The sequence below is a fragment of the Coregonus clupeaformis genome, unplaced genomic scaffold (assembly GCF_020615455.1).
Source record: "Coregonus clupeaformis isolate EN_2021a unplaced genomic scaffold, ASM2061545v1 scaf0064, whole genome shotgun sequence".
In the NCBI taxonomy this organism is placed as follows: domain Eukaryota; kingdom Metazoa; phylum Chordata; class Actinopteri; order Salmoniformes; family Salmonidae; genus Coregonus; species Coregonus clupeaformis.
Genome location: NW_025533519.1, coordinates 160,877 through 182,843, shown reverse-complemented (window position 1 = coordinate 182,843; position 21,967 = coordinate 160,877). Strand labels below are relative to the sequence as shown.

The 21,967-nt window shown below is 43.7% G+C and overlaps 2 protein-coding genes across 3 annotated transcripts; both read right to left on the bottom strand.

Moving 5' to 3' along the window:
* Positions 1 to 320: 320 nt before the first annotated feature.
* On the bottom strand, positions 321 to 1,993 carry LOC121556565 (peptide YY-like). 2 transcript variants are annotated; one of them, XM_041870439.1, is made up of 4 exons: positions 1,768 to 1,993; positions 1,222 to 1,403; positions 826 to 959; positions 321 to 585 (listed from the first exon to the last, which is right to left on the bottom strand). In XM_041870439.1, exons 2-3 carry the CDS (start codon positions 1,401 to 1,403, stop codon positions 860 to 862), a joined length of 282 nt encoding a protein of 93 aa, XP_041726373.1. In that variant the 5' UTR covers positions 1,768 to 1,993; the 3' UTR covers positions 321 to 585; positions 826 to 859. The 2 variants fall into 2 exon arrangements, with proteins under 2 accessions (XP_041726373.1, XP_041726372.1); XM_041870438.1 differs by having other exon boundaries at positions 870 to 959.
* Positions 1,994 to 5,066: 3,073 nt separating this feature from the next.
* LOC121556559 (serine/threonine-protein kinase 31-like) lies at positions 5,067 to 20,422 on the bottom strand. The gene is made up of 20 exons (XM_045212918.1): positions 20,234 to 20,422; positions 19,863 to 20,021; positions 19,621 to 19,802; positions 18,670 to 18,838; positions 18,452 to 18,577; positions 15,363 to 15,478; positions 14,965 to 15,121; positions 14,623 to 14,745; positions 14,184 to 14,366; positions 13,070 to 13,174; positions 12,613 to 12,744; positions 10,587 to 10,688; positions 8,733 to 8,813; positions 8,338 to 8,463; positions 7,830 to 7,961; positions 6,755 to 6,841; positions 6,365 to 6,514; positions 6,063 to 6,194; positions 5,685 to 5,759; positions 5,067 to 5,508 (listed from the first exon to the last, which is right to left on the bottom strand). The coding sequence occupies exons 1-20, from the start codon at positions 20,420 to 20,422 to the stop codon at positions 5,407 to 5,409; spliced, it is 2,628 nt and encodes an 875-aa protein (XP_045068853.1). The 3' UTR covers positions 5,067 to 5,406.
* Positions 20,423 to 21,967: the final 1,545 nt, after the last annotated feature.

The window sequence follows — 21,967 nt, the reverse complement described above, 5'->3', positions numbered from 1 at the left end:
GCAATTTGTTCCAGTCATTGGCAGCAGAGAACTGGAAGGAATGGCGGCCAAAGGAGGTGTTGGCTTTGGGGATGACCAGTGAGATATACCTGCTGGAGCGCATACTACGGGTGGGTGTTGCTATGGTGACCAATGGTTGTGGCAGGAACAACTAGTATCCAATAAGTGTAAAATCCACACTAGAAAATACACTTATCTTATTAAGACCACTTTGTTTACTTTCTGATTCTGGAGTCCTAGTATTTTCTTGTTGATATACTTAAGAGTCACATTATAAAACAATGATCCAAAGTACTTTAAATTATGTATTTAATCCAACCAGTAAATGTTTATTTTGGTTTACAGTACACTGTGATACACAAAGGCAAAAGTAACATATGTACAGGACACTTCTATGACAGACAGAGAGAGGTGGTTGCATGCAGGCTGCAGATATCCATTAAAGTCCAGGTCAGGTCAGTAACCAGCAGGCAATGTGGTGGTGGTGTTGTTGTTGTGACAAACAGCAAGTGGTGTTGTTGAAAGGGACTGGTATGGAAGTCCGTAATACACTGGCATCACCACCACAACGGTAGGTCCTCATATCTATCAGGAGAAACAAGCAAAGTGTTCATTAATGTTGGACCATTATTATGTTGGACCATTGACTACTAACTCTCGCTAGCTATAGTCAGGGATGAGTCTATTGCTCTTAATATAGCCTATAGGGTATAGTGCATTAAAAAAAAAAAGAGGTAGTATGAAACTGCTTAAACAAAAATAATGGATTAGAGCTAGGCTACTAATCCCCACCCCCAAAAAGAAGATAGCTAAAGCTGATCATACTGAGGAGAGGTATATCGGTATCCTTGGAACGTTTTTACACCCACTTTCCATAGCTTGTTCGTGGGATGCTCTCTGTGCTCTCCCTCTGTAACAGGTCAGAGAACACTGTATCAGGGCTGGATCTTTTCCCATACCTGAGAGAGCGGGGTAAATATATTTTTTTTATATTGCAACCGTTTATTTCATTCAATGTTAAACCTTATGAAATACAGATAATTTGTGAAAGGTGAGTAACAAAAGAGAAACATTATCAGAACCACTTTGGAAATGTGTTTTTCAAATGTTATCTTCTGGGATCAAATGCACATCTTGTGAAATGTATGAATGTAATTGTTTTCCCAAAATAATAATCGTCATCATATGCTGTACCTTCCCATCACCAAAAGCAGAACTCACCGCTGTCGAGTGATTTTGTTGATGTAGTGTCTGAGTGCAGAGTAATACTTGGCGAGATCCTCGGTAGGCGCACCTTCTTCTGGACTGGCGGGTTTGGATGGATAAGCGTTCACAAGAGTTGACATGCATACCAGCGAGCACACCGCCAGCATACCCAGAGACATTGCTGCGTTAGGGCGCATCTAAAGCACACAAAGGCGCAGAGAAACAAACGAGAAAACAAATAAATGCACTGTCGCTTTGCTCCTGTCCTTAGTTCACAATGTAGCCAATCATTTTTATTTGCCACTGTGGGTAATTACTTATAAATGAACTGTAACTAACCATAAAGCCAACAACACCTTGTTATCTGAAACAATATTCCATCATCTTTAATAACCAACTCTGAAAACATATTAACCAACTCTGAAAATATGAATGTGCAAAAAAAGGTTTTCCATGAAGACAAATATTTTCTTTATTAATTTAAATCAAGAGCAACTACACCAAACCTTGAAGTCTATACAAAAGGCAAATAATCAGCGACAGAAAAGTGTTTTTACTCACTTTATTTTGTGAAGACTGGAGATGGTTTCGTTGAATGACTGACTATTCTGTGCTCGCGACGGTCTTTTGCAACAAGCATCTTGTGAGTTTTATATCTGTGGCGTGGAGCGCATTTGGAGGAGGGGAGGGTGCCCAAAGAATGCATAAGTAATTTTCACCTCAGACTGCAAGGAAAAGTGTTTAGGGATGGGCAATAGAACTCTTTGACAAATGTTAAACCAGAATATATACCCCTACTTAAATTAGTCATCAGTGTTTGAACAATGCTGATTTCATGTTGAGATTTAAAAAGTAACGAAACGCGTCATTGTCATCTACACATCACTCTAAATGTCTAATCAAATGTATGGATGGACATCTGAACATGTTGGACACGGAATAAATAATGTCAACTGTAGTCTATCATCCTTATTGAAGATAAGTAAACTTGTTAAGAGCATCACATATATAGGAAACTAAATATTTGCAATGAGTCACTAAACTTTGCTCAACCATGCCATCGACCTCTGACAACTGCAATTTGTTATGTTATGATAAGCAATGCCAGTGGAAGTCCATTTGTTTCAATAATGGGCTTACATTGAAAGGCACTCTGGAATATGGATGTCCCCAGATACAAGTCTGAATTCATATAGTATGTACTGAATACTTCAGAAAGTATTCACTTTTTCTACATTGTGTTACAGCCTGAATTTAAAATGGATTAAATTAGATTGTCGCTGATCTACACACACACACACACACACAATACCCCATGATGTTAGTGGAATTATGTTTTTAGAAAAGATTACTAATTAATTAAAAATGCAAAGCTGAAATGTATGTCTGTGCCTTTTATAAAAACGTAAGAATCGTTGGCTCCAGTCTATGCAGTGATCCAATCCTTTAGACTTATCTTAGCAATATGCTGCAAAAAAAACAAAATAAATCAATAATACAGTTCCTGAGCTAGGACATTCTCAGTCTTTTCGCTCACATGACTTCCCTGCATCTAGTCAGACAAGAGCGGAGTTTAGCTGCTTAGCCCTTGTGGCCTTCAGTAATTAAGAGGAGTTTAGCTGCTTTGCTCTTGTGGTCTTCAGTAATTATAATTGACCGTTAATATTGATGGAAGTGTCTGAGAGAGGATCAACTCCAAGCCCGCATCCCAAATAGCACACTATTCCCGTTGTAGTGCACTATGTAGGGAATAGGGTGCCATTTTGGATGTAGCACATTTTACATTTTAGTCATTTAGCAGACGCTCTTATCCAGAGCAACTTACAGTTAGTGAGTGCATACATTATGCACTCAAGCAGCTAGAGAAAGCAGCAAAGCAGGTTCACTACTTCCAGTGATGCCATCAGTTCATGCCATAACTAACTCATTATCTGTCTATAGCTATACCCCAGACTGGTGTTGGTGATAGGAAATAGTAAAATAACATACAATCTGGATAGCAGAGTATTACATTGGCATCACTGTGAATCATATTCCCTTGTCTGTAACCGGAGTTGTAACACAATGCATCAGGAGTACATGTGTGAGTGAGGGCACAGCAGGTCACAGTGATCACAGACATGATCACAGCATGCTTTCATCCAGTCCCTTGTTCACCTAAATTGATCTCTCCATAAGAGAGATTGCTGTACAATTGCCAGAGTACAGGCAGGGACAATGGCTTGAAGTGGATTTATAGTTTAAAAAAGTATAATTTTAAAGAGTGCCCACTTTGAGATAACTGCCTATCTGACAAGCTCTTCATGGTTTTCCACTATAAAACTGTTGATGCTTATCTTGAATCGATGGATGGTTGATTTGTTCATTTTGCATTAAATGTGTTTATAAAAAATATGTCCCAGTGGTTCTGGGAAATGTAGTTATCTCTTAGTTTAAAACACTAAGGGGACGAGGAGAAGTGCATTTCAAAACAGGCAGACAAGTCCTAGTAGTAAAACATGGTGTTTACATTAACTGTCTGCTCGTCTTCCTCCATCAGCTCTTCCTATTACAAAGTCAAGTGTATTAAAATGATGCATCTTTCAGGGCGAATAGTGCCTCTTCCAAACACTTAATCACAACAAAACTGCCTGAGACTCCTACGTACACTAACAGGTCGGCAGGTAGCCTAGTGATTAAGAGCGTTGGGCCAGTAACCGAAAGGTCGCTGGTTCGAGTCCACGAGCAGACTAGGTGAAAAATCTATATCAATGTTGCCTTGAGCAACTCTTAATTGCTCTGGATAAGAGCATCTGCTAAACTGTAACAGCCATTACTTGGGACATGTAAAATAGCAACTTCTACCACCCATAAGTTTCGAACAGCCACCCATTAATAATATAATAATAATATGCCATTTAGCAGACGCTTTTATCCAAAGCGACTTACAGTCATGCGTGCATACATTTTTGTGTATGGGTGGTCCCGGGGATCGAACCCACTACCTTGGCGTTACAAGCGCCGTGCTCTACCAGCTGAGCTACAAATTATAGTTAGGCTTTGTAAAGAACCACTCCCGATGGACACCCATCATTTCTCACGAATAATTTAGCTATCAATTTCAATGCAAGTCTACTCAAAGGATAGACCAAAAACGTTTCCTTCAGGACTGAAGACCTCTGGGTAAATCTCTCAAGCCCTAATGCAGACAGGTAATTCTCAAACCAGTGACACCACTCTCACAGAACCTCCTCAATTTGATGAGCCATTAACTGTAATGGGAAACCATCCCCAGACAGGCAGAAGATTGGCAGCAGTAGTGCCTCTCATTGAAGCCTGATGTTCCACATCAGAACAACAAGGATTAAGGAACTCATTAACACATAAGGACAAGCCCATATACAGCTGGCTCCATATGGAATGAGGCATTGAAGCAAACACCTTTTGTCTCCAGTAGTTTGGATTTGAAATCAAATTATAAGAATGAGGCAAAAGTACAAAATTAACATTGGTGTTTTGACAGACAGAGAACAGACAAAAAAAAAAAGCCCAACTTCTTATGAAGATTTGTCCGAATTACTCTCAACTCAACATTCTTGAAAATAGTGGGCACAAAAATCAAACCATAGCTTTTCAACAAGTGAAGGGTGAGAAAACATGTAATGATAACGATTTTCCAGGGGATTTTCTGAGATTTTACAGTAGATTGGCGCTGACAACGTCCCTATCAGGCAAGTCAGGAGACAGTCAGCAACAGAGTACAGAACTAGTGTTACAAAGTACATAGCAGCAAAAACTCAAACTAACTTCTTACAACTGAAAGCATTGTGCTGGTGGTTGATCCCTTTTGAGTTCTAAACGAGATCAGGTCCATACAGATCTTCTCAGAACGTCTCATTTTATTTACTGTAAAAAGTGATAACTGCAAGACATCACCCGATTACTGAATAGAACATTTAAAAAGGAAAACAATACAGAGCTAAACAGAATTAAACAGTGCTTTTACATTGGCAGAACAAATAAAACATTGTAGTATTGAAGTAGTCTGGGTGCCAGTCTGTTTAGCCATTGTTCCATTCCGGCATGCTAAACATCTTTGGCATATGTCACGGAGTGGAATGTTAGCTAAAACAGACATGACCCATGCTAGTATTAAAGTAAAACTGTCAACCAAACTATCCCAGTATGTACCGGTTACTCTACTAGCTCCTGGTTGCCTGGTTACTGGTCAGACAGGAAGTAGTCATCAGCCAGGGTCTCAGCAGCAGTCAGTCTTCCAACACACACCAGCAGCTTAGACAGCAGGGCCTGGAGTTTGGCCTCCTGGCAAAGAGGACAACATCATTTTAGCACTGTGTGATTGTCTTTCAATGGAAAGCGTGTTACAAATGACATGTATTATTCTCATAATTACTCATGGTAGACCTGCAGTTTGGGAGCAAAAATAAAAATGCATTCTAAATGTATTAAAGCATGAAAAGGCTATCAGGGCTACTAACCAGTTTCACCCCGCTGATATCCAGGGCCAGTCTTCTTCCACTATCCAGATCACCGTTGAACCCTTGGGCGTGCAGCTGCAAACAGAGAGTTATTGATGCCACAAAATAATGGTATGGACCCAACTGCTTACTGAGAGCTTATTTTTAATAAGTCTATTGTTCACATCTCCTAGAGTTTCTCCCGATCAATATTCAACGTTATCATTTAACTTTTGAAAACGCTTTCTCCTGTATGACATGTCAAGAGCTTCTTCCGAAACCCCTTAAAAACACATTCCTGCTGTATTCTACTCTGTCTCAAAGCTGCTTGACCATCCATCTTATTTTATACAGAGACCTGGGCTGATCTACGGAGAGGGCAACATGAAGGTATTCTACCCAGAACAGCAGGCAGCCGTAGGAGTACAAGTCACAGGCAGGAGTAGGAGGTGTGCCTTGGGCCTGGCGGAGCTCTGGGGCCACCAGGCTGATAGAGCCGGTCACCATCCCACTGTCCATTGCCCTCTGCACCTGGAATCAACATCAAACCATGAAACAACCATACATGGCAATCATTCAGACAGGTGTAAAAGAAACCAAGGTGCATGAGATAGTGTATTTAAAATGGAGGGGGGAAGAATGTTTTGTTTGTTTGACGAGAGCGGTGTGTGGTAAGTTAGGGTTGAGGACAGGGTACTGACAGGAGTCTTCGTGAAGTCGTAGTCTCCCACCATGCCTTGGTGTCGGTGGAGGACGAACACGTTGTTGGGGTTGAGGGAGGCATGGGTGATGCCTGCAGCGTGGAGGGCCTGGAGCCCCCTGGCCACTCCTCTCATCACCTTCACACTCTCCTGATGGGAGAGACGGGACAGTAGGTCAATGTGCTATACTATCACAAAACAAGGGCACGTGAATAGGGTTCCAAAATTGCCCGATTTTCAAGAAAACTCTGTTAGAAGATTCCAGGAATCAGAAGGAAAGTCCAGGAATCCTCAAACTGGGATTTCTGGAAACCTGGGAATTTTGGGAAAGTTAACAGAATTTTGTAAACCTCATCGTAAAATATGGAGAAGGTAGCAGAGAAAACTCACTGTGGCAGTTAGGGGTTTGGCAGCCTGAACAGCCCAGAGACTTCCATTGGGGAAGTATGGCACCATCACATAGGCAAGAGGGTCTGACTGAAAGAGAAGGGTTCGTACTAGAACATACATCATGACAAATGGAGAACACAGACCTCTTTAAAAGGCTCTGCATGGTCAATCCGACATCTGAAGTGGCCGTACAGCATTTACTGTGATGCAGCCTCCACAGACTTCAGGGCTTTCATGATTCTTGCGCTTAGCAGAGCTATTGTGAAGGAAGTTATCAAGGAAGTGAGATTGTGTTTATACAGGACGTACCGCCCCCACCTACCGTCACCCAATCATGTCAATACAGAGCAATAGTTCCACCTCCCCCACCCTCAATCTACACAAAATACCCCATAATGACAAAGCAAAAACAGGTTTAGACATTTTTGCAAATGTATTAAAAATAAAGAACTGAAATATTACATTTACATAAGTATTTAGACCCTTTACTCAGTACTTTGTTGAACAACCTTTGGCAGCGATTACAGCCTCGAGTCTTCTTGGGTATGACGCTACAAGCTTGGCACACCTGTATTTGGGGAGTTTCTCCCATTCTTCTCTGCAGATCCTCTCAAGCTCTGACAGGTTGGATGGGGAGCGTCGCTGCACAGCTATTTCCAGGTCTATCCAGAGATGTTTGATCGGGTTCAAGTCCGGGCCCTGGCTGGGTCACTCAAGGACATTCAGAAACTTGTCCCGAAGCCATTCCTGCGTTGTCTTGGCTGTGTGCTTAGGGTTGTTGTCCTGTTGGAAGGTGAACCTTCGCCCCAGTCTGAGGTCCTGAGCGCTCTGGAGCAGGTTTCCATCAAGGATCTCTCTGTACTTTGCTTTGTTCTGTACTTTGCTTTTTTTGCTTTGTCATTATGGGGTATTGTGTGTAAATCGCTGAGGATTTGTATTTATTTAATTCAATTTTAGAATAAGGCTGTAACGTAACAAAATGTGGAAAAAGTAAAGGGGTCTGAATACTTTCCGAATGTACTGTATATGAAGCTTAGGTTACTGGGTCGAGACAGAGATGCCGAGTGAGCAGTACCTTGCCAAAGAACAGGGCCAGAAGAGGGAGTATTCCAGAGTCAGGCTGACTCTCCCTCTGCGTCCTGGTTCGGTGAAACTGGGTGGTTCTCTCCAGCACTCTGGCCTCTGCCTCCTCATTTACAGTGTAACCCTGAAAGGGAAACCAGACACAAACCACCAATAAGGATAACAACTAAACCTCCGTCAAAAGAGCAGGGTCTCTTTCAGTTGGAACTAAATGTGATCAAATGTCTTTAAAACAGGAGCAGTAATACAGGAACATGTCCAAAAAGAACATTCATTTGGCTTCAAAATGTTGGCTCACATTTGGGCCTGACAGAGAGTTTCACATATACACTATGTTTTCTTAACCTTTGAGGTTTCCTCCCAAATGGCACCATATTTCCTATATAGTGCACAACTTTTGACCAGAGGTCTATGAGCCCCTGGTCAAAAGTAGTGCACTATATAGACAATAGGGTGCTATTTGGGACGCAACCCTAAAAGGTGTGTGAGAAAGGGGTTACCTTGAGTATGACCCTCTGTCCCTGGAACTCAGTACAGACCAGAGGCCTGCGTCCACTCAGCTCCCTCATGGGCTCAGCATCAAACATGTCCCTGTCCAGACTCCTAAACACCAGTCCTCCAGAGCTCTGCACACACACCCCTTTACTGTCACACACACTAGTATAAAATGGTTGTCGTCATCATACGCACGTCTGTGAAAGATGTAGGTGCCGGGCTAATAATAATAATAATAATACACGTGTGAAAATAACATAGTAAATTAGGAACACACTGAAATAATATTACTGGACACCTTCACAGATTTACACTAGGGGATACTACTGCAGCACAATGGGACCATATGGTCTTCTACAGAGGTATAGTTGGAGCCGTCAGGACACCGGCTGTAGCTCACCATGTAGCTGTGGATGTCTGCCTCAGGGGAGAGCTGGTGGAGCTCAGGAAAGCGGCCTTCAGCCAGAGCACTGAGCTTCATCTACAAGACAAACATGACACAGCTATTAGGGAGGGGTGTGATGTGTGGAACTGATTTAATGAGAAGTGTGGAAGTGTTCCCAGACTTAGTTGGAACACATACAGTTGAAGTCGGAAGTTTACATACACTTAGGTTGTAGTCATTAAAACTCGTTTTTTCAACCACTCCACACATTTCTTGTTAACAAACTATAGTTTTGGTAAGTCGGTTAGAACATCTACTTTGTGCATGACACAAGTAATTTTTCCAACAATTGTTTACACACAGATTATTTCACTTATAATTCACTGTATCACAATTCCAGTGGGTCAGAAGTTTACATACACTAAGTTGACTGTGCCTTTAAATAGCTTGGAAAATTCCAGAAAATGATGTCATGGCTTTAGAAGCTTCTGATAGGCTAATTGACATCATTTGAGTCAATTGGAGGTGTACCTGTGGATGTATTTCAAGGCCTACCTTCAAACTCACTGCCTCTTTGCTTGACATCATGGGAAAATCAAAAGAAATCAGCCAAGACCTCAGAAAAAAAATTGGAGACCTCCACAAGTCTGGTTCATCCTTGGGAGCAATTTCCAAATGCCATGAAGGTACCACATTCATCTGTACAAACAATAGTACGCAAGTATAAACACCATGGGACCACGCAGCCGTCATACCGCTCAGGAAGGAGACGCGTTCTGTCTCCTAGAGATGAACGTACTTTGGTGCAAAAAGTGCAAATCAATCCCAGAACAACAGCAAAGGACCTTGTAAAGATGCTGGAGGAAACAGGTATCTATATCCACAGTAAAACGAGTCCTATATTGACATATCCTGAAAGGCCGCTCAGCAAGGAAGAAGCCACTGCTCCAAAACCGCCATAAAAAAGCCAGACTACGGTTTGCAACTGCACAAGGGGACAAACATCTTACTTTTTGGAGAAATGTCCTCTGGTCTGATGAAACAAAAATAGAACTGCTTGGCCATAATGACCATCGTTATGTTTGGAGGAAAAAGGGAGTTGCTTGCAAGCCGAAGAACACCATCCCAACCGTGAAGCACAGGGGTGGCAGCATCATGCTCTGGGGGTGCTTTGCTGCAGGAGGGACTGGTGCACTTCACAAAATAGATGGCATCATGAGGAAGGAAAATGATGTGGATATATTGAAGCAACATCTCAAGACATCAGTCAGGAAGTTAAAGCTTAGTCGCAAATGGGTCTTCCAAATGGACAATGACCGCAAGCATACTTCCAAAGTTGTGGCAAAATGGCTTAAGGACAACAAAGTCAAGTTATTGGAGTGGCCATCACAAAGCCTGACCTCAATCCTATAGAAAATCTGTGGGCAGAACTGAAAAAGCGTGTGCGAGCAAGGAGGCCTATAAACCTGACTCAGTTACACCAGCTCTGTCAGGAGGAATGGGCCAAAATTCACCCAACTTATTGTGGGAAGCTGGTGGAAGGCTACCCAAATCGTTTGACCCAAGATAAACAATTTAAAGGCAATGCTACCAAATACTAATTGAGTGCATGTAAACTTCTGACCCACTGGGAATGTGATTAAATAAATAAAAAGCTGAAATCAATCATTCTCTCTACTATTATTCTGACATTTCACATTCTTAAAAAAAGTGGTGATCCTAACTGACCCAAGACAGGGAATTTTTACTTGGATTAAATGTCAGAAATTGTGAAAAACTGAGTTTAAATGTATTTGGCTAAGGTGTATGTAAACTTCCGACTTCAACTGTAATTAGAATGACAGAACAATGTTGGAACATGTAAAGTACATATTCTTTTCTTTCTTGACTGATTTCCTGGAAAATAGTGTTTCTGGTCTCAGCGATCTCTTCCTTCTTCTTCAGAATCTCTGTTAGGTCAATATCTTCAGCCTGAGAGAGGAGAAACCATTAATAACCTCAATTTCCTATAATCCTTCTACTCTATTCACAGGAAATCATTCGGCCATTATAACTATACAAATTGAGCACATGAGCTGGGTATCCTCCGCAGACAAACCAGCGGTTCTGTGACTGTGTTCCAAATAGCATCCTATAGGCTTGGCAGGTATACCGTATACTGGGGTATTTGGAAATAGCCACGGAATGGTTTTTCAATACCGTTGAAACTATTTTTTGGGGAAGTTTTTCAATACAGAACTGTTCTCCATGTCTCCACTTTTGTCATTTACAGCATGTTTAGCCATCGTATTAGTGCAAAGCAGTCTGGTCAAAGTCTGTGCTTTTGTACATATTTTAGTGATAGCACGATGGTATTTAATGGAAGTTTAAGTTTTTCAATACATTTTTATATTTGTAGCTACTTTAAGTAAATACCTGAGGTCAACTTGTGCATTACCTTAGGAGAGGAAGCAGATCACTTTCTTTATTTCACTGGTCACATTATTTAACATTATGAAGCTTAGCGTAGTTCCTCAGAACAGTTGAGCCAGTCACGTGTTTGTTTGTAAATAGCACAACAGGAGAAAGTGGGAGATGGTGAATCCAGCTGTGTATTGACAGGGATCACGTTTTATATTGAAAGTCCGTTTTTTTTTTGTTGCTTCAATAGAGTGATCAGGGGCGTGCAACTATAGTTTATTTTACAGAAAATACATTAGTGAACACTATTTTGCTGGCAGCCACACAAGTAAACGAGCTTAATGAAAAAGCAAGGCCTTTTTTGTTGTTGGAAAAAATGATGCATGGCCATCATATTTCTAATCTTTATCATAGAAAGAATGGAGCCAGATAAATGTCCTAATGTTTTGCTTAAAGTTAATCTTGCATTTTACTGGAGAAATGTGGTCTGGCTACACTAAGAAAAGTACCTGAGAAACGTAGCTAGACATCAGTCAGAGCGCTGTCTGCTTATAGAATGCCCGTTGGTGAATTCTCATCCCAGTGGAGAAGTACAACTGAAGCACAATATTAGTTTGATGCTGAGCAGAAATTACAATTAGAAGCATTTTTAATCTGCGTTTACAAGATGCAGCAAGATATTTCTTGTTGTTTTTTTCCCTGCGTTAAAAGCATAGAATTCTGCATTAGGGTGACCCCTTAGTTTTACTTGCTAGTTATCTAAGTAAATGGCTGAATTAATAAGGCAATGGGGCATCATATTGTGTTAGCTTTTTGCCGTGTTTGAGAAGTCAAAGCCCTTTTGGATGAGTTATTTGTACAGCTGCCACTGCAGCTTGATTCCCTTGTGTTTTTTCTCCTCCCCTATCTTCTCCAAGCAGAGCAGGCAGGCCCGTTGCCCTAGTGACCAAACTCCACACAGACAGTGTGTACACAGTACTGTTCTTCCTTCAGACAAGCATGCGTCAAAACTTTGTTCATTTGCACAATGTCTCTTGCTCACATTCACTTGGAAATGTCCAAACTCACCAAAAATGACATTTGATAGCTTCTACCTATAAATGTATAACTTTATGAGCTGGATTGCCTGTCTTTGCAATTCCTTTATTTTAGTTTGACCTCGTTAGCATATATAGCTAGCAGCCTCCATGGAAATTCGCTATTACTTGTGCTAATTTTGTTAGCATTCTGGTAATAGACGCCCAATTGGCCAGAGCCATATGAGGGCCCTGGTCAAAAGTAGTGCACTAAATAGGCAATAGGGTGCCATCTACATTTAAAAAAAAAAACATGTTTTGTCATTTAGCAGACGCTCTTATCCAGAGCGACTTACAGTTAGTGAGTGCATACATTTTCATACTGGCCCTCCGTGGGAATCGAACCCACAACCCTGGCATTGCAAACGCCATGCTCTACCAACTGAGCTACACGGGACCATCTCTGCCTAGCCTCTCACCTCCTCCAGACTGGCCTCCTCCACCTGTCTCCACCTCAGCTGAGACCTCAGGCTGCGGATACGTTTCTTCACAGAGAACAGCGAGTCTGGAGTCGGGCTAGCATTCAACCACTGTAGCATCTCACCCTTAAACTGAATACAACACAAACTGAATCCAACATCCTTGATAAAGGGGAAAACATGAGTTCAAACTTGATAAGAGCACAACTCCAGACTGCTAGTGTTCTGATACAGCAGCAAGAGTAGATATATGGTTAGGACAAACAGCAAGATCCACTCAGATTAGGGTTAGGCAAAATTAAGGGAAACTTTCCCCAAATTCCTAGTTTTCCAGAAATCCTGGTTGGATGATTCTGGATTTCCTTCTTATTCCCTCTCAATTCTGTGAAACTTCCAACCTTGATTTCTGGAAGATCTTGGAATTAAACACTTTAAACACCTAAAACAATTCCCTCACCTTTGTGTTCAGCAGATCCTTCTCCATAATGTCACTCAGCAGACACTGCTCACTCTGGATGTGCTGCATGACTTTGTGGAAAGCATTGGTCTCATGGTTCTGCTCCTGTTGAGTAAACAACAGCATTGGTCTCATGGTTCTGCTCCTGTTGAGTAAACGAAAGCATTGGTCTCATGGTTCTGCTCCTGTTGAGTAAACGAAAGCATTGGTCTCATGGTTCTGCTCCTGTTGAGTAAACGAAAGCATTGGTCTCATGGTTCTGCTCCTGTTGAGTAAACGAAAGCATTGGTCTCATGGTTCTGCTCCTGTTGAGTAAACGAAAGCATTGGTCTCATGGTTCTGCTCCTGTTGAGTAAACGAAAGCATTGGTCTCATGGTTCTGCTCCTGTTGAGTAAACAAACAACACGATGATGAGCTAGTAGTTTTGAACAGTCATCCAACTCGGAATTCCAAGTTGGAAACTCTGACATCTTTCTAAAAGCTCCAACTTTCCGACCTGAAGATCACAACGTCATGTTTTGACCTCGTCCAGTTGTCTTTGAAGCACCATAAGACTCACTGTCACGTAGGGGTGGACAGATGAAATATGGGCTCTTGTCAAATGTAGTGCACTATAAAAAAAGGGAAAAGGGTGCCATTTGGGACGCGGCCAAACTCACCCCGACTGACAGGGAAGAGTCCATCTCCTTGGCCACGTTGATCTCTGCCTGATTCAGCAGCTCATTCACTCCATCCACTATGTCATTCACACTCACCACTGTCTTAGCAGACAGGCAGAAAAACTGAAGGGACATTGGAGGATTAGGATTTCCGGGACAATCCCAATCCTTAACTAAAAAGCACTTTCAATGGAGAAACACTTTATTAGTCCACGACTAGGCTTCATCTGTGTAAAGTTGCATACCCAGGAAGAACAGGAAGACCACTTGAGAAGTATTACATGTCAAATAATTTTCTGTGGGCATATCTTCAAATCACTTTGGTAAAAATAAACAGTTTCCCATACCCACCCTTCAAAATACACACAAAAGCTTGGGAGAAATAAACCCACTGTTTTTTAAAGGTTCTTCATCCTGTTCACCCAAACCAAAGTGGTACCGGGTCATTCTGTACCTTGCCAACGTTCTCTGACCAGGTGCACAGGGCCTTGAGGGCCTTGTCCGTCCCGTCTCTGACAGAGCCGGTGAGACGACTCCTCTGAGTCCTCCACTGGTAGTACTGCTCAAAGGCCTGCTCTCCAACATCCTCCTCCATAGAGACTGGACCAAACACTGCAGTCAGGGAAGAGCTCACCTCCTGTAACACAGACACATGGGTAACAACAGCTTGATTATAGCATGAGTCCCAAATAATACCCTATATAGTGCACTACTTTTGACCAGAGCATGGTCAAAAATAGTGCACTGTAGGGAATAGGGTGCCATTTGGGGCACATTCTTAGCTGTTAATGCAGCAGAGCATGTTCAGCTGATAGCCTTGATATAACCCCAATCCAAATATTTTGAATGAAAAAGTATTCAGATGACAGCATCAGAGTTTTCATCTTCAGTACCTCCAGTTTGTCCATGCGTTGTCTGACTTTCAAACACTTAGCCTCCTGAAGGAAGGACTCCACCGCGGCAGCCAGAACACCTCGCACCTTATTCCGCTTGTCTATCAGATCCCCAAGCTGCTCCTGCAAAATGGACGCCAAAACATGGTCATTTCACTGATGACAAACTGTATTCTGATCTGAAGAGACGTGTCATTGGTTGTGTCCCAAATGGCACCCTATTCCAGATTTAGTGCACTACTTCCGACCAGACCACTATGGGCCCTGGTTAAAAGTAGTGCACTAAATAGGGCATAGGGTGCCATTTGGGACGGATCCTTTAACAGCAGGATGCAGACTGACCCTCTGACAGGCCTTGAGTTTCTCCTGAGCCAGGCTGTAGTCTCTCCATGCCGACTCGAGCTTCTCCATGGCAACCGGAGCAGAGATGCTGTTGTTTATGACAACGTTGATAGACTCCGTAAGGCTGTCACTATCCGTGTTACCTGGGTTTCTCTCTCTGTCCAGTAGAAATGAAACCACAATAATGCAATCAAAAGAAAGTAAGGGTAGCTCAATGTGAAAAGTTGAATTATATATACTTCATTTTCGTTATTGTATCATCAAAAAATCCCTATTCGAGAGGTGTGGGGAAAAGTCCGAAAATGGCATTGCATCATCAGGTTGCATCCCAAATGGCACCTCATTCCCATTTGACCAGAGTGCACTATATAGGGCGCCATTTGCAACCATCGCAGTACCTTAATCCTCTCAGAGAATAGACTCTCTCAGCCAGTCGACAGAACTGTTCAGCCACCACCGAGTCCAGGAGTTTATCCACTTGCTTCTCCTTCTTCTTTAACTCTCCCCTTATAGCCTAAAACACAGGGAGAAGCATTCAAAACACCACAGTAGAACAAAGACACACACAGTAGCACAAATCAAATCGTATTTGTCCCATGCTTTGGAAACAACAGGTGTAGACTGACAGTGAAATGCTTACTTACGGATCCTTTTCCAACAATACAGGAGTTAAAGAAACATTTATTTACATTTTTAAATAAAACATTGAAATGGTGACACGAGGAATAAATCCACAAGACACTGGCTACATTGTTTATGCTGCTAATGAGGACATTAGCCACATTATCTACCTTCACGTTCCTTCAGTCTTTCATAACATTCATGCTAAGGCCCGGCTTCCCCATAGTGATGGAACTTAGGCTTACAAGTGTTTACAAGTGTTTTAACGATGCATCTTTCCTGCAACGGCCGCAGACGTTACATGCGTTTCCCAAAACACCACGCAGAACGAGTGCGTTGGAGCATGTGTTGATACTGATAGGATCGAAAGAAAGGCTGCTCTCTGCCCACTGGTTGAATCAACATTGTTTCTACATCATTTCAACCCCCAAAAAAAATCAATGTGAAGAAGTTGAATCAACATGGAAAACTGATTAGATTTCCAAAAAGTCATCAATGTAAGGGCATTGTCTTTTTTTCACCCAACTTTTAACCTAAATCCAAAGACATGGTGACATAGTTAGTTGACAACTCAACCAAATGTAAATCAAAACTAGACTTTGAACTGACATCTCTGCCCAGTGGGTGATCAGCTTTTCTCCATTCAAATCTTACCTTAACAGAATTATTCTACAATCCTGATGATAGATCAGTTCTTAGAGATATTATCACATAATGGCTGCAAATATTGAGGCGGCTTATTCCATAATGCACTCAATCACAGATTCATTTGGCGCATCATTACGCACGTTGTTACACATTAAATATATTGACCATGTAGCCTACAAACAGAACTCAATTGACTGAACATTACATTTATTTAAATATGATTGAAATATATCAGCTTACTGCATTTATTTTAATGCAGTCATCTCGGTTTTCATTTTAAGCATATTTCTATATTTTGCTTGTTCAATTGCAAAGACATTGGCAACTTTGTATTTGTAGTCAACTTCGTTCCCAAGTTATCAGCAGTCACAGAGAGACAGATAAACTGCTTGATTATATGTTTAGTAGAGATCTTCTGTATATAAAGTGACGGGGAAGGGCAAAGAATAATCTAACCACGCAATTAGCTGTTCTATAAAGTGAGTTTTCAAGTGCAATTTTACTAACACTGGTTTTGGGAAACAGCTCAGAGATTTAACGATGTTCCTAAGAAGGAACATGTCTATCCCTTTAAAACCTAATTCCTGCATTACCATGTCCCTTCCACACTTACGACCTTGCCAACAACAAAAAACATTGTTGAGCACTAAGCCAAACATTTGCATTATATACTGAACAAAAATATAAACGCAACATGTAATGTGTTGGTCCCATGTTTCATGAGTTGAAATAAAAAGATCCCAGAAATTTTCCATACGCACAAAAAGCTTATTTCTGTCAGATTATGTGCACAAATTTGTTTACGTCGATGTTAGTGAGCATTTCACGTTTGCCAAGATAATCCATCTACCTGACAGGTGTGGCATAGCAAGAAGCGGATTAAACAGCATGATTATTATACAGGTGCACCTTGTGCTGGGGACAATAAAAGGCCACTCTAAAATGTGCAGTTTTGTCACACAACACAATGCCACAGATGTCTCAAGTATTGAGGGAGCGTGCAATTGGCATGCTGACTGCAGGAATGTCCACCAGAGCTGTTGCCAGAGAATGTAATGTTAATTTCTCTACCATAAGCCAATGTCGTTTTAGAGAATTTGGCAGTACGTCCAACCGGCCTCACAACCACAGACATCGTGTAACCATGCCAGCCCAGGACCTCCACATCCGGCTTCCTCACCTGATGAAACTGTGGGTTTACACAACCGAAGAATTTCTGCACAAACTGTCAGAAACTGTCTCAGGGAAGCTCATCTGCAAGCTCGTCATCCTCACCAGGGTCTCGACCTGACCAGTTCGGTGTCGTAACCGACTTCAGTGGGCAAATGCTCACCTTTGATGGCCACTGGCACACTGGAGAAGTGTGGTCTTCACGGATGAATCCCGGTTTCAACTGTACCGGGCACATGGTGTCGTGTGAGTGAGCGGTTTGCTGATATCAACATTGTGAACAGAGTGCCCATTGTGTCAGGCATAAGCTACAGACAACGAACACAATTGCATTTTATCTATGGCAATTTGAAGACACAGAGATACCCTGACGAGATCCTGAGGCCCATTGTCGTGCCATTCATCTGCTGCCATCACCTCATGTTTCAGCATGATAATGCACGGCCCCATGTTGCAAGGATCTGTACACAATTCCTGGAAGCTGAAAATGTCCCAGTTCTTCCATGGCCTCATACTTACCAGACATGTCACCCATTGAGCATGTGTGGGATGATCTGGATCAGTGTGTACGACAGCGTGTTCTAGTTCCCGCCAATATCCAGCAACTTCTCATAGCCATTGAAGAGGAGAGGGACAACATTCTACAGGCCACAATCAACAGCCTGATCAACTCTATGCGAAGGAGATGTCGTGCTGCATGAGGCAAATAGTGGTCACACCAGATACTGACTGGTTTTCTGATCCACCACGCCTCTACCTTTTTTTAAAGGTATCTGTTACCAACAAATGCATATCTGTATTTCCAGTCATGTGAAATCCATAGATTAGGTGTGCTGAGGGTTGAACGTTGACTCGTTAATGTGCTGTGGTGAGGGTTGAACGTTGACTCGTTAATGTGCTGTGGTGAGGTTTGAATGTTGACTCGTTAATGTGCTGTGGTGAGGGTTGAATGTTGACTCGTTACTGTGCTGTGGTGAGGGTTGAATGTGAGCAGGTGTTCAGGGCCTATTGACTAGTAGACATCTGCTCCCTACGACACCAGTCTCACCTGCACTTCCTGTTTGGCATCTTGCAGGTGTTTCTCCAGCTGCTCTGATTGGTTCTGGAGTGTGTTCCTCTCCGTCTTCCATCTCTCTGCCTCTTTGGCATAATTCGCAGTCTCCTCTTTCAACTTCTGAAATTACGACAACACAAGACGATACTCATACATAACCAATGTCCTGGAAAGCTTGCTGTGTGTGTGTATCTCTCCACTCTTTGTTCAACCTGGAGCTCTGAGAGGCTGTCTCTCAGCTGGTCCTCCCTGCGCTGGTTGTTCTGTTGCTGGGCATCTCGTTCTGCCGTCAGCCTCTGGTTGTCCTCCACCATCTCCCGGTCCTCCTTCTTCTTCTTCACTAGGTTGGCAGCATGCTGGGCTGTGGCCTTGCTCTTCTCCCTGAGCAGGAGTTAAAACACAAGGCTGCTCCACCCTATTCCCTATATGAAGGACTACTTTTGCCCCCATGGGCCCTGGTCAAAGGTAGTGCTCTATTTAGGGAATAGGATATAGGAAATGGGGTGCCATTTTGGACCCCATTTCCTATACTGTATATGGGTAATATGGCTCTGGTCAAAGGTAATGGAGTATATAGGTAATAGGGTACCATTTGGGATGCAGCCAGTCAGAGGATGAAAACCCCAGTTAGTGATCACTAATACAAACAACCCCAATAACTTGTTGCAACCCCTACATCTCTAAACAGTCTTTATATAAACATGCTGCAAAAGTAACAAGGTGGCTATGTAACGGTATTCATGTTTCTCCTCACACACACCATGTTGATTCTATTGTATTGTCTGGCTCACACACACCATGTGGATTCTATTGTATTGGCTACATTCTCAGTTTAAACTATCAACAGCCTAAACAGAAGAGTCAATCCCCACTCCAGCAGCTTATCATGTTAAATCCCCAAAGCTACTTCCCGCCACCAATACCATTCACACCACAGGATTACTCATTTCAAGTCTGGAAGCACAGGCCCCTGCTAACACACCTGATTCAACTACTCATGAAGCCCTTGGCCTTGATTAGTTGCATCAGCTGTGCTAGTGCTGGGCTGGAACAAAACATGTCCAGTCCTGGGGATCCCAGAGGAACAGCTAGAAAACACAGTCCTAGACAGACCGGTGTCTTACATCACTATCCCAGGAGGAACAGACAGACCGGTGTCTTACTTCATTGACAGGGGCCTCTGGTCGGGGAAAGCAGGCCGTAGTCTGGGCATGCAGACTGTAGAGCCAGGATGTCCCCGTCCCCCTGGGGGCCAGCCCAGTCCAACACCCGCTGAGGCCACAGGCAAGGGGCTCTCTCGGTTACTCCCAGGGAGGGTGAACTTGGCAAACTTCATCTTCAAAACCTAAAAGAGCATTTTATTATCAGTTTTCAAAATGTGCCTTGAGTCATAAAAATTCCTTACAGGACATAAAAACAACACATCTGGAGGGTTGAGGACCTCTTCACCGATGTCCAGGTTCCCCTGAAAAGCCTGGACCAGGATGGTCCCGTCGAAACAGACAGACTTCTTCTGGATGCGCACCTTCTTCCCATAGATCAGATTCTGAAGGAAGGCCTTTCCCTAAAGAGCACAACACGACAATACACATTTTGTGAGCAGAAGGACTGTATTCAAAATACATCAGAATGTGTCAGCCCATTCACACATACGTGACCAAATACTGAACACTAACCCTTGAGATAAGAAACCTACTTTGCGAGGGGGACCTGGCATATTTCCACATAGACATTAATGACAGTGCATGGAGAGGAACAGAGTAGGCCAAGTCTTACCTGCTGGAAATGTGCTGAGTCTTGGTCACTGGACACATGGAAGCCCCAGAACTTGTACTTCTTGGCCAGACAAGGTGCCTGTAGATCCTCTGGCAGCTCCACCAGAGCTGACCGACAGACAAACTCTGTGTTCCCATAGTCAATGTAGGACACGTGAAACTGGACACAAGATGGAGATCGGAATGTCATAGTCCCAAATGACATCCTATTCCATATATAGTCTACTACCTTGGACCAGGGCCCATAGGGATTTGGTCAAAAGTAGTGCACTATAGGGAATAGGGTACCATTTGGAAACAATATATAAAAAAATATATATAAAAATATATAAAATATTTTTAAGACAAGTTGCATACACAATCACACCAGTCAGCACCACAGCCTCCTCACGTCAGTCAGCACCACAGCCTCCTCACGTCAGTCAGCACCACAGCCTCCTCACGTCAGTCAGCACCACAGCCTCCTCACGTCAGTCAGCACCACAGCCTCCTCACGTCAGTCAGCACAACAGCCTCCTCACGTCAGTCAGCACCACAGCCTCCTCACGTCAGTCAGCACACAGCTTCCTCCCGTCAGTCAGCACCACAGCCTCCTCACGTCAGTCAGCACCACAGCCTCCTCACGTCAGTCAGCACCACAGCCTCCTCACATCAGTCAGCACCACAGCCTCCTCACGTCAGTCAGCACCACAGCCTCCTCACGTCAGTCAGCACCACAGCCTCCTCACGTCAGTCAGCACCACAGCCTCCTCACGTCAGTCAGCACAACAGCCTCCTCACGTCAGTCAGCACCACAGCCTCCTCACGTCAGTCAGCACCACAGCCTCCTCACGTCAGTCAGCACCACAGCCTCCTCACGTCAGTCAGCACCACAGCCTCTCACGTCAGTCAGCACCACAGCCTCCTCACGTCCAGTCAGCACCACAGCCTCCTCACGTCAGTCAGCACCACAGCCTCCTCACATCAGTCAGCACCACAGCCTCCTCACGTCAGTCAGCACCACAGCCTCCTCACGTCAGTCAGCACCACAGCCTCCCCACGTCAGTCAGCACCACAGCCTCCTCACGTCAGTCAGCACCACAGCCTCCTCACGTCAGTCAGCACCACAGCCTCCTCACGTCAGTCAGCACCACAGCCTCCTCACGTCAGTCAGCACCACAGCCTCCTCACGTCAGTCAGCACCACAGCCTCCCCACGTCAGTCAGCACCACAGCCTCCTCACGTCAGTCAGCACCACAGCCTCCTCACATCAGTCAGCACCACAGCCTCCCCACGTCAGTCAGCACCACAGCCTCCCCACGTCAGTCAGCACCACAGCCTCCTCACGTCAGTCAGCACCACAGCCTCCTCACGTCAGTCAGCACCACAGCCTCCTCACGTCAGTCAGCACCACAGCCTCCTCACGTCCAGTCAGCACAACAGCTTCCTCACGTCAGTCAGCACCACAGCCTCCTCACGTCCAGTCAGCACCACAGCCTCCTCACGTCAGTCAGCACCACAGCCTCCTCACGTCAGTCAGCACCACAGCCTCCCTCACGTCAGTCAGCACCACAGCCTCCTCCTGTCAGTCAGCACCACAGCCTCCTCACGTCAGTCAGCACCACAGCCTCCTCACGTCAGTCAGCACAACAGCCTCCTCACGTCAGTCAGCACCACAGCCTCCTCACGTCAGTCAGCACCACAGCCTCCTCACGTCAGTCAGCACCACAGCCTCCTCACGTCAGTCAGCACCACA

Coding starts and splice junctions, on each gene's coding strand:
- LOC121556565 (XM_041870438.1), bottom strand. CDS start 1,403: ATGCGCCCTAACGCAGCAATGTCTCTGGGTATGCTGGCGGTGTGCTCG. Junction 960..1,221: donor AACAAAATCACTCGACAGCG/GTGAGTTCTGCT, acceptor CCGCTCTCTCAG/GTATGGGAAAAGATCCAGCC. Junction 586..869: donor CCACGAACAAGCTATGGAAA/GTGGGTGTAAAA, acceptor TTCTCCTGATAG/ATATGAGGACCTACCGTTGT.
- LOC121556559 (XM_045212918.1), bottom strand. CDS start 20,422: ATGACATTCCGATCTCCATCTTGTGTCCAGTTTCACGTGTCCTACATT. Junction 10,689..12,612: donor AGGAGGCCAGTCTGGAGGAG/GTGAGAGGCTAG, acceptor CTCCTCTCTCAG/GCTGAAGATATTGACCTAAC. Junction 6,842..7,829: donor TGGCCCTGTTCTTTGGCAAG/GTACTGCTCACT, acceptor CTTCTCTTTCAG/TCAGACCCTCTTGCCTATGT.